At 42.8% G+C, this 12,322-nt stretch overlaps 1 protein-coding gene across 6 annotated transcripts in view; it reads left to right on the forward strand.

Annotated features, from left to right (window-relative positions):
* Positions 1 to 12,322, forward strand: part of garnl3 (GTPase activating Rap/RanGAP domain like 3) — a 143,831-nt gene that overhangs the window by 18,268 nt on the left and 113,241 nt on the right. Inside the window, exon 1 of one of the 6 annotated variants that reach the window (XM_041897689.2) lies at positions 9,450 to 9,745. The exons of 4 other annotated variants lie outside the window; for them this stretch is intronic. In XM_041897689.2, coding sequence (XP_041753623.2) covers positions 9,696 to 9,745 — 50 coding nt within the window. In that variant the 5' untranslated portion in view covers positions 9,450 to 9,695. Of the gene's footprint in view, positions 1 to 9,449; positions 9,764 to 12,322 lie in introns of those variants that run through there. One more of the 6 variants, XM_041897692.2, reaches the window with a different exon arrangement.

Below are 12,322 nucleotides of genomic sequence, written 5' to 3' on the forward strand. Positions count from 1 at the left end.
GTGTGACGGGTGTTTGCCCATGTGATGAGTCAGTGTGCATATTTGAATGGCAGTGTGTTAATTGTGAAAACAAGAGATTTTCTGCATGAAAATTGTGCCAAATGCAAAGATTTGTGTGTAGTGTTTTGAAAAAAGTGTGTTGTAGAACTGCAATTTGAGTGTAAAGCAGGAATTGTGCTTGTAGTTTATCAGAATTGGTTCAGGGGGTTGGTGCATGAGTTACATGTTGTGGTCATTGTGTCTCAAGTACCAGTATTTGTGTGTAAACAATTGAGAAAAACTGTAATGTAACGTGTGCTGTGTGTGTGTACCAGAGGAGGCTGGTGGGAGGAGCTATAGGAGGAAGGGCTCATTAAAATGGCTGGAATGGAATAAATGGAACGGTATCAAACACACCAAACATATGGAAACAATTTATTCCATTCCAGCCATTACAATGATCCCGTCCTCCTATAGCTCCTCCCACCAGCCTCCTTTGGTGTGTACTGGTGTGTGTGTGTGTGTGTGTGTGTGTGTGTGTACATACTGTGGTTGGCATCACTGGATTATATTCATTACCTGGAGCAGATTAATGTCACATAAACCCTGGTAACACACACACAGAGGCCATGTGACCTCCCATCTCTTAACTCCTATTGACATTATATGGAGCTTTAAGTGGCTGAGGTACACACTATTGGATTCCTCTACGATAAACACACGTTGGGCTAACAGATTCATCACTATGGGGGAAGTCTTGATTTCCCTTCCCTTCCCATTAGGCTCAATAAAAAAGGATGGGAGGGAATATGACCGTGTGTATCTTAGTGAGAGAGAGAGAGAGAGAGAGAGAGAGAGAGAAAGACAGTGTCTGTGTTTGTGTGTGTATTTGAACAACTTTGTGTGTGTGTTTCGCATTTGTGTGTCTGTATGTGTGTACGTGTGTGTCTATGTCCGTGCATGCCTGTGTGTGTGTGTGTGTGTACACTTGTGTCTCTATGTGTCTATGACCGTACATGTGTGTGTGTGTGTGTGTGTGTGTGTGTATGTTTCCTACTGTACCCTTAAGGCAGTAATTAAGGGTGGGGGTGTTCATATGTCTCCGGTTGTTTGTGTGTAACTCCATCCTGACGTGATCGTCAAGGTGTCATTTCTTCAGGGTCCCTTTGTCATGCTTGTCTTTAAAGGGGTAATTTGCAATTCAAACAACAACAAAACGGACACCCACCTCTGTTTAGGTGAACAGCTAAGGGATTGGGCTGGAGAAATGTAACCACTCTCAAATTCAAAGACAAAGCTATGGCTACAAGGACTGACCATACCTGAGATCATAATTATAGTTTTATTTTTTTATTTTTCTCCCCCAATTTCGATCTTATCTCATCAATACAACTCCCCAAAGGGCTCGGGAGGCGAAGGTCGAGTCATGCGTCCTCCAAAACATGACCCGCCAAACCACGCTTCTTAACACCCGCCCGCTTAGCCCGGAAGCCAGCCGCACCAATGTGTCGGAGGAAACACCGTTCAACAGACGACGAGGTCAGCCTGCAGGCGCCCGGCCCGCCACAAGGAGTCGCTAGAGCACGATGAGCCAAGTAAAGGCCCCTCGGCCAAACCCTCCCCTAACCCGGACGAGTTTTAACCATGTTTTTAAACTATACAGTGTTTGTTTACAATTTCTAGTTTTGATTTACATTTGGATGAGTTATCAACTAACGTGAATGTATTGGTATTTATTAAGGATCCCCATTAGCTGCTGTTAAGGCAGCAACTACTCTTCCTGGGGTCCAGCAACATTAAGGCAATTATATACAATTGAAAATATTACATTACATGACATTTCAGAACACATTTCACAACACATTAAAGTGTGTTCCCTCAGGCCACTACTCTACTACCACATATCTACAATACAAAATCAATGTGTATGTGTGTGTAGAGTGCGTGGCTTGTGTATGTGTATGTGTAAGCATGTGTCTGTGCCTGTGTGTGTGTCTCTTCACAGTCCCCGCTGTTCCATAAGGTGTATTTTTTATATTTTTTCTAAATATAAATTTTTTACTGCTTGCATCAGTTACCTGATGTGGAATAGGAGTTCCATGTAGCCATGTCTCTACAGTGAGGGAAAAAAGTATTTGATCCCCTGCTGATTTTGTACGTTTGCTCACTGACAAAGACATGATCAGTCTATAATTTTAATGGTAGGTTTATTTGAACAGTGAGAGACAGAATAACAACAAAAAAATCCAGAAAAACGCATGTCAAAAATGTTATTAATTGATTTGCATTTTAATGAGGGAAATAAGTATTTGACCCCTCTGCAAAACATGACTTAGTACTTGGTGGCAAAACCCTTGTTGGCAATCACAGAGGTCAGACGTTTCTTGTAGTTGGCCACCAGGTTTGCACACATCTCAGGAGGGTTTTTGTCCCACTCCTCTTTGCAGATTTTCTCCAAGTCATTAAGATTTCGAGCCGGACGTTTGGCAACTCTAACCTTCAGCTCCCTCCACAGATTTTCTATGGGATTAAGGTCTGGAGACTGGTTAGGCCACTCCAGGACCTTAATGTGCTTCTTCTTGAGCCACTCCTTTGTTGCCTTGGCCGTGTGTTTTGGGTCATTGTCATGCTGGAATACCCATCCACAACCCATTTTCAATGCCCTGCTGAGGGAAGGAGGTTCTCACCCAAGATTTGACGGTACATGGCCCCGTCCATCGTCCCTTTGATGCGGTGAAGTTGTCCTGTCCCCTTAGCAGAAAAACCCCAAAGCATAATGTTTCCACCTCCATGTTTGACGGTGGGGATGGTGTTCTTGGAGTCATAGGCAGCATTCCTCCTCCTCCAAACACGGCGAGTTGAGTTGATGCCAAAGAGCTCGATTTTGGTCTCATCTGACCACAACACTTTCACTCAGTTCTCCTCTGAATCATTCAGATATTCATTGGCAAACTTCAGACGGGCCTGTATATGTGCTTTCTTGAGCAGGGGGACCTTGCGGGCGCTGCAGGATATCAGTCCTTGACGGCGTAGTGTGTTACCAATTGTTTTCTTGGTAACTATGGTCCCAGCTGCCTTGAGGTCATTGACAAGATTCTCCCGTGTAGTTCTGGGCTGATTCCTCACCGTTCTCATGATCATTGCAACTCCACGAGGTGAGATCTTGCATGGAGCCCCAGGCCGAGGGAGATTGACAGTTCTTTTGTGTTTCTTCCATTTGTGAATAATCGCACCAACTGTTGTCACCTTCTCACCAAGCTGCTTGGCGATGGTCTTGTAGCCCATTCCAGCCTTGTGTAGGTCTACAATCTTGTCCCTGACATACTTGGAGAGCTCTTTGGTCTTGGCCATGGTGGAGAGTTTGGAATCTGATTGATTGATTGCTTCTGTGGACAGGTGTCTTTTATACAGGTAACAAGCTGAGATTAGGAACACTCCCTTTAAGAGTGTGCTCCTAATCTCAGTTTGTTACCTGTATAAAAGACACCTGGGAGCCAGAAATCTTTCTGATTGGGTGGGGTCAAATACTTATTTCCCTTATTAAAATGCAAATTAATTTATACAATTTTGACATGCGTTTTTCTTGATTTTTTTGTTGTTATTCTGTCTCTCACTGTTCAAATAAACCTACTATTAAAATTATAGACTGATAATTTCTTTGTCAGTGGGCAAACATACAAAATCAGCAGGGGATCAAATACTTTTTTCCCTCACTGTATGTAGTACTGTGCGCCTCCCATAGTCTGTTCTTGACTTGGGGATTGTGAAGAGACCTCTGGTGGCATGTCTTGTGGGGTATGCATGGGTGTCAGACACCTCGGTGCATTCAAACACAGATTTACATGCATATTATTAATATTAGCTCTGCATGTACATTTAAGGGCCAGCCGTACTGCCCTGTTCTGAGCCAATTGTAATTTTCCTAAGTCCCTCTTTGTGGCACCTGACCACACGACTGAACAGTAGTCCAGGTGTGACAAAACTAGGGCCTGTAGGAAAAAGATAGGTTAAAAAAGACTAAATTCCCTTGTTGATAATTTTTTTCAAATACAATCAGTTTTCCACGTTCATTCAATGTCATCTGTATTTTAGTCAATGCCACTCCAACATTGCTCGTCCTAATATTTATATATTTCTTTATTCCATTATTTTACTTTTAGATTTGTGTATTGTTGTGAATTGTTAGATACAGTGGCTTGCGAAAGTATTCACCCCCTTGGCATTTTTCCTATTTTGTTGCCTTACAACCTGGAATTAAAATAGATTTTTGGGGGGTTTGTATCATTTGATTTACACAACATGCCTACCACTTTGAAGATGCAAAATATATTTTTTTGTGAACAAACAAGAAATAAGACAAAAAAACTGAAAACTTGAGCGTGCATAACTAAGTTAGTTATGCAAGTCAATTCTTTGTAGAGACATCTTTTGCAGGAATTACAGCTGCAAGTCTTTTGGGGTATGTCTATATAAGCTTGGCACATCTAGCCACTGTGATTTTTGCCCATTCTTCAAGACAAAACTGCTCCAGCTTCTTCAAGTTGGATGGGTTCCACTGGTGTACAGCAATCTTTAATTCATAACAATTGGATTGAGGTCTGGGCTTTGACTAGGCCATTCCAAGACATTGAAATGTTTCCCCTTAAACCACTTGAGTGTTGCTTTAGCAGTATGCTTAGGGTCATTGTCCTGCTGGAAGGTGAACCAGTCTCAAATCTCTGGAAGACTGAAACAGGTTTCCCTCAAGAATTTCCCTGTATTTAGCGCCATCCATCATTCCTTCAATTCTGACCAGTTTCCCAGTCCCTGACGATTAAAAACATCCCCACAGCATGATGCTGCCACCACCATGCTTCACTGTGGGGGTGGTGTTCTCGGGGTGATGAGAGGTGTTGGGTTTGCGCCAGACATAGCGTTTTCCATGGTGGCCAAAAAGCTCAATTTTAGTCTCATCTGACCAGAGTACCTTTTTCCATTTGTTTGGGGAGTCTCCCACATGCCTTTTGGCGAACACCAAACGTGTTTGCTAATTTTTTTCATGAAGAAATTGCTTTTTTCTGGCCACTGTTCCATAAAGCCCAGCTCTGTGGAGTGTATGGCTTAAGGTGGGGGTGCGTGTGTGTGTGTGTATGGTCATGAGCTGCTGAACAATTAAACAATAAAACATGTGTCTTTGGATCAACCCCCAAATAAATATTTTAACTGGTACTGGTTATGTAAATGAGTGAATGAGTTTGGATCCATCCATCCATCCCAATTGAAAAATACAACATTTGTTGAAACCAAATGATTTAATACCAACGGTTTTATTTGATTATTGCCAAACCTATATTTCAAGTTGAAACCTACTTCTTTCAACACTCAATTTACTTTTCCCTTTAGTTAAACCTAATAAATACAAACTAATATTTCATGTAAATACAACCAACGTTTTTTACAATTTAGCTTACAAGCAATTAAAAAAATTCCCTGTAAATCAAGAAATGAAGTTGGTTCAATAACTTGAAATAATGTTTCCAAACATATTCTTTACACAAGACTTTCACATTTAGTAGCCAAGCATTGGCTGATGTGCCAAATATGCTAATATCGGTCCCATGACTTGAATGGGATTTGTGCCACAAATGCTAAAATATGAGCATTTGGAAACAGTGCCAGGGAAGCTAAACCAAAAGCATGGATTGCTGTCATACCTTGTCCATAGACTGCTTACAGGGTAAGTAAAACCAATATGTCATTTTGTAATTTGGCTGAACTATCCCTTAACATAGAAACCTTATCAGGCTCTTTATTATCACATGCGCTTATGCAAGCATCATTACATATGCTGACAGTGTACAAGTTTAAGTTTAAATAACGAATACAATAGACCACATTAACTGGAATGATATTCACTCTCACGGGTGGGCAAAAAGAACAAGCTTCATCTCTCTCTCATTCCATTTTCCATTTTAGTCATTTAGCAGACGCTCTTATCCAGAGCGACTTACAGTTAGTGAGTGCATACATAATTTTTTTCTACTGGCCCCCCGTGGGAAACGAACCCACAACCCTGGCGTTGCAAGCGCCATGCTCTACCAACTGAGCTACAGGAGGCCCTGTAGCCTCATCTTTCTCTCTCATTCCCTCACTCCATTAATGTTTTGTCCCTTCCTCCCATGTCTGTTTCGCTCTCTAACTTTCTGTTTATATCTCTCTTTCTACATTTGTCTTCCACTCACTCCGTCTATGTTTGAACTCTCTGTCCCACCTTCTCTCTCTTCCCTTCCTTTCTCCTGCCGCTGTCTCTTCCTTCCTAACCTAACGGAGCAGGCGTCTTTCTGGTCCTGACCAGAAACAAAAGGTTGGGGAAGGTTCTCTTCTACACTGTTGAACCAATCCAGTAAATGTGGAGGAGGAGTTAAGATGGAGTGTTTGCTTGTTAACGTCCAAAAGCGGAAGTTGCGGCACAGGCTCTCTTTCCATTTACCCTGAAAACCGGATGCATCCGGTTGTTGTGACCCCACAGAGGGTGCTTCCTCCCTACTCACCCTACACTCCTTCCACATCTCTCTTTCTCTCTCTCTCTCTGACCTGCTGTATAATTTAGTGGTGTGTGTGTGTGCGTGCTCATGCGTGCATTTGTGAGTGTGTGTGTGAGAGAGGACTCAAGGAGTGGCTGTGGTCGGGCTGTTGCAGCCTGCCATCCAGCTTCTGAGGTGTGTGAGTAAGTGGAGGACTGCAGTCCGTCTCCCTCTCCGTCCCTCATCCTTCCAGCCCCCACCCCTAACAGAAAAGGTTATACAGACAGAGAGTTAATCAAGCCAAAGACATGGAGATTAAACAGAGATAGAGAGAGAGGTGGAGTCTGAGAGAGAGAGGTGGAGTCTGAGAGAGAGAGGTGGAGTCTGAGAAAGAGAGGTGGAGTCTGAGAGAGAGAGATGTGGAGTCTGAGAGAGAGAGGAGGCAGTCTGAGAGAGAGAGGTGGTCTGAGAGAGAGGTGGAGTCAGAGAGAGAGGAGGTAGTCTGAGCGAGAGAGGTGGTCTGAGAGAGAGGTGGAGTCTGAGAGAGAGAGGTGGAGTCTGAGAGAGAGAGGTGGAGTCTGAGAGAGAGGTGGAGTCTGAAAGAGAGAGGTGGCATTAGAGAGTGAGAGGTGGAGTCTGCGAGAGAGAGATGGAGTCAGAGAGAGAGGTGGAGTCTGAGAGAGAGAGGTGGAGTCTGAGAGAGAGAGGTGGAGTCTGAGAGAGAGAGGTGGAGTCTGAGAGAAAGTGGTGGAGTCTGAGAAAGAGAGGTGGAGTCTGAGAGAGAGAGGAGGTAGTCTGAGAGAGAGAGGTGGAGTCTGAGAGAAAGAGGTGGAGTCTGAGAGAAAGAGGTGGAGTCTGAGAAAGAGAGGTGGTCTGAGAAAGAGAGATGGAGTCTGAGAGAGAGAGGAGGTAGTCTGAGAGAGAGGTGCTCTTATGAGTATATGACCTCATCCTCGCACGGACCTCGCTCCTGAATGGGATTATGAGTAGGCCCAGGGGAGTGGGAGGGATGACTGATTGTGGGAGATCAGAAAGGCCAAAGGCACTAATTTACCTAGTAGTCTCCACACACTCACGCATGCACACACACACACACACACACACACTTGTGCACACACACTTGTGCACACACACACACACTTAAGCGTACATACGCATTCTTTGGCACGCACACATACACACACACTTCCTGCTCATTGTATTTGAGGACAAGAAAGTCATTAGCAGCTTTTCTGTATGAGTGGCCAGGGGTGTGTTCTGAATACGGAATACAGAGTGAGGAACATCCTTGAGAGACATCACTCAATGCCAGACTAGTTAGACACTGACACAAATCAGACAGAACACTGGGGATGCTCTGCTCTCCATTAGTAAGACTGGAATAGAACAGAGAAAAAATATGATTTGAACATGCAACAGATTTCTTGTTCAAAACTATTTTAGAAATGCAATTTATGGTGTAAACACCGGGTCATAGTTCTACTCTATAAGAGTCGCCTTATCTCTCCAGTCATCTCAATTGGATAAACAGATTTCATAATATAAACAATGGAAGGTCATACCTGTATTAACAATGTTAATACAGGTATGACCCCCCCCATTCCCCTCTCTAACCCCTCCCTCCCCTTCCCCTCTCTAACCCCCTCCCACCCTTCTAAGACATTTACATTTTAGTCATTTAGCAGATGATCTTATCCAGAGTGATTTACAGTAAGTGCATTCATCTTAAGATAGCTAGGTGAGACAACCACATATCACAGTCAATCAAATATACAGGATTTGAACATTCCATTCCAGCTAAACAATGGATATACACAGAGTGTACAAAACATTAAGAACACCTGCTCTTTCCATGACATAGACTGACCAGGTGAATCCAGGTGAAAGCTATGATCCCTTATTGATGTCACCTGTTAAATCTACTTCAATCAGTGTAGATGAAGGGCAGGAGACAGGTTAAAGAAGGATTTTTAAGCCTTGAGACGATTGAGACATAGATTGTGTATGTGTGCCATTCAGAGGGTGAATGAGAAAGACAAAAGATGTAAGTGCTTTTGAACGGGGTATGGTAGTAAGTGCCAAGCGAACCAGTTTGTGTGTCAAGAACTGCAACGCTGCTGGGTTTTTCAAGCTCAACAGTTTCCCGTGTGTATCAAGAATGGTCCACCACCCAAAGGACATCCAGCCAACTTGACAAAACTGTGGGAAGCATCCTTCTGGAATGCTTTTGACACCTTGTAGAGGCCATGCCATGACGAATTGAGGCTGTTCTGAGGGCAGAAGGGGGTGCAACTCAATATTTGGAAGGTGTTCCTAATGTTTTGTGCATGGCGTTTTGGAAAAAAACGTATTTTCATACACATCTAAAATCTATTAATAAATAAATAATAAATAAATAATCTTAGAACAGTAATATTTTACACACACATGAAGGTACCCATAAGCAATAATTTCTGATGAAAAAAGACAAATGTGAAAAATTTGGTGTATATAGAGTTTTGGAAATAAACTCTTCATTTATTCCAGGCTTCTTTCTATCACTTGACACTCATCAAATGTTCTAAAGCTATCCCCCTGTGATTTTCTCTGACATTCAGATAATCCAAGAGTGACAGTTAGAAGGTGCTACAGAGTGCTGAGACTTTGTGTGTGGGTGTGCGTGAGCGTGCGTGCGTGCTTGCGATGCTCTCTTCCAAGGCAACTGCTGTCAAATGAGGAGGTTGGGCTCTGTGCTCGTGGAGCGCGCTGCAAATGTGAAGGAGAGAGAGAGAGAGAGAGAGAGAGAGAGAGAGAGAGAGAGAGAGAGAGAGAGAGAGAGAGAGAGAGAGAGAGAGAGAGAGAGAGAGAGAGAGAGAGAGAGAGAGAGAGAGAGAGAGAGAGAGAGAGAGAGAGAGAGAGAGAGAGAGAGAGAGAGAGAGAGAGAGAGAGAGAGAGAGAGAGAGAGAGAGAGAGAGAGAGAGCGAGAGAGCGAGAGAGCGAGAGAGAGAGGTGTTTTGGTAGGAAAACTCCATTCTGCCACATGCTGCAACGACAAGCCGGTATCGTCAGCATCCACTGCGCGCGCTCAAGGGATGAGAATAGCCGAATTGTATGCAGTGGGGAAAATACATTTAATCTGTGAATAAGGAGTTTGAACGCAGTATGCGTCCGTAGTGAAGACGAAGAAATAGGAAAACAAGCTCTCTGAGTGCTGGACTGATATCGCATGGGGACATGAACAGTGTGGACAGCGTTTCTACCAAACTGTTGACTTTCAACCAACGGTAAATGAACACATTTCGGTCCGTCAGCTAAGTGTTTGCGACTACTATGGTGTATTTGTTGTGTATCTGTTGTTTGTTGTGTATCTGTTGAATACAGGTATCTGGTGTTGTCATATGGCGCTCGTAGTTTTAGGCTACTGTCACTGCAGCATTTTTGTATGGAATGAAAAAATTCCTTCTCTCCCAAATGTTCAACAAGCAGCAGAAATAAACAAACTCATTAGGCTTTGGACCTATTCATTCATAGTACAAGTAAACCATGTAATTATAGTGTTATAAATGGTAACGTACGTTACATAAACATTTAAATCTTACATTTATTTTATTTTTTGTGTAGGCTCTCCAAATGTTCTCAATTTATTTTGCATTTCTGAGCAACTGCTTGTGAACCATTCTCTCCGTTGCATGATGCTTGTTTCCCTCTGCAAAACGATATATTCAAGACTATTTGAACCTTTGAATCTACAAGTCACCACCAGCCTGAAGTGTCTGACGCGTTCGACTAGATAGAAGCAACCTGTTATTAGGAGCTTCGGTAACACTATTTCGGGGCATATAGTTGAACGTTGTCAATATTATGAAAGCAAAACTGAATTAGTTCGGCTCTACGAAACGTGTATTGGCGTATTGAATGAGTTGTTTGCTGGGGTGGTACTGGTAGGCAATGTCCACGAACACGGAAAAAACATAAATTATTCATCATAATGCTTTTTAGTTCACGGTAGAATGGAGTTGCATGCGCCAGGCAGCGAAGTCCTGAGAGCATGACAGCATAACAATATTAGTGTGCTTACATTTTACATTTTAGTCATTTAGCAGACGCTCTTATCCAGAGCGACTTACAGTTAGTGAGTGCACACATTTTTCATACTGTGCTCGCGCTCAGGAAAACATCAATACCGATGCAATTGAAAAATGTTATCCAAATTAATTTTAATCTGGCTTGCAGACTACCTCAGTTATGATGCGTGTGAGTGGATCATGTTTTAATTACCAACCACAAGATTGATCAAGTCTAAAACATGCATTACTGCAGCAAAATAGGAGTATATCTCTCTCTTGCTCTCTCTCTATCCTCTAGGAAACCATTCAGTCAGTGTAAGAATGCAGCTTCATCTGAAGTGACCCAGTCCTACCAGAAAAAACAAACATGATCAGGGTTTCCCCTACCTTGACAGCATATAGAGCCCAACAGTGGAGGTGTCATAATACCCATAAAACCTAGCAGTCAAACAGGGGAATGGTTCCAATAGTTATTCCACCATTCATTTTTCCCATAGGGAATTTTAGAATAATACCCGCAAAACACCAGTCTCAATGTCAAAAGTGAAGAGGCGACTCTGGGATGCTGACCTTCTAGGCAGAGTTGCAAAGAAAAAGCTATCTCTCAGACTGGCCAATAAAAAATTAAGATGGGCAGTCTGAGATATGGCTTTTTCTTTGCAACTCTGCCTAGAAGGTCAGCATTCCGGAGTCGCCTCTTCACTGTTGACGTTGAGACTGGTGTTTTGCGGGTACTATTTAATGAAGCTGCCAGTTGAGGACCTGTGAGGCATCTGTTTCTCAAACTAGACACTCTAATGTATTTGTCCTCTTGCTCAGTTGTGCACCGGGGCCTCCCACCCTCTTTCTATTCTGGTTAGAGCCAGTTTGCGCTGTTCTGTGAAAGGAGTAGTACACAGCGTTGTACGAGATCTTCAGTTTCTTGGCAATTTCTCGCATGGAATAGCCTTCATTTCTCAGAACAAGAATAGACTGATGAGTTTCAGAAGAAAGTTATTTGTTTCTGGCCATTTTGAGCCTGTAATCGAACCCTCAATTACTGATGCTCCAGATACTCAACTAGTCTCAAGAAGGCCAGTTTTATTGCTTCTTTAATCAGCACAACAGTTTTCAGCTGTGTTAACATAATTGCAAAAGGGTTTTCTAATGATCAATTAGCCTTTTAAAATGATAAACTTGGATTAGCAAACACAACGTGCCATTGGAACACAGCACTGATGGTTGCTGATAATGGGCCTCTGTATGCCTATGTAGATATTCCATTAGAAATCAGCCGTTTCCAGCTACAATAGCCATTTACAACATTAACAATGTCTACACTGTATTTCTGATCAATTTGATGTTATTTTAATGGACAAAAAAATTGCTTTTCTTTCTAAAACAAGGACATTTCTAAGTGACCCCAAACTTTTGAACGGTAGTGTACAAACAGACACGCACACACACACACACATAGACACACACACACACACACACACACACACACACACAATTGAACCCCTACCTGTAACCTCCAAATACCTTTTTATGCTGCACTTCCCAATGTACTGAAAAGCCAGAGATGACGTGATGGAGGGAACGAGGGATGAGCTTAACCAGAAAGACTCCAGTTGTATTTTTTTCATTAACCTAGAGAGGATGGGTGAAGGGCAATAGGGCGGACTCCATCCCTCTATCAGGCAGTAAATTACAGATGGGGGGAGAGAGAGAGAGAGCGAGAGAGAGAGAGAACACATACTGAATGCATTTATCCATAAGCATGGCCTCGCATAACCATTACGACCCCTACTCTAA

This window comes from Coregonus clupeaformis, chromosome 15 (assembly GCF_020615455.1).
Source record: "Coregonus clupeaformis isolate EN_2021a chromosome 15, ASM2061545v1, whole genome shotgun sequence".
In the NCBI taxonomy this organism is placed as follows: Eukaryota; Metazoa; Chordata; class Actinopteri; order Salmoniformes; family Salmonidae; genus Coregonus; species Coregonus clupeaformis.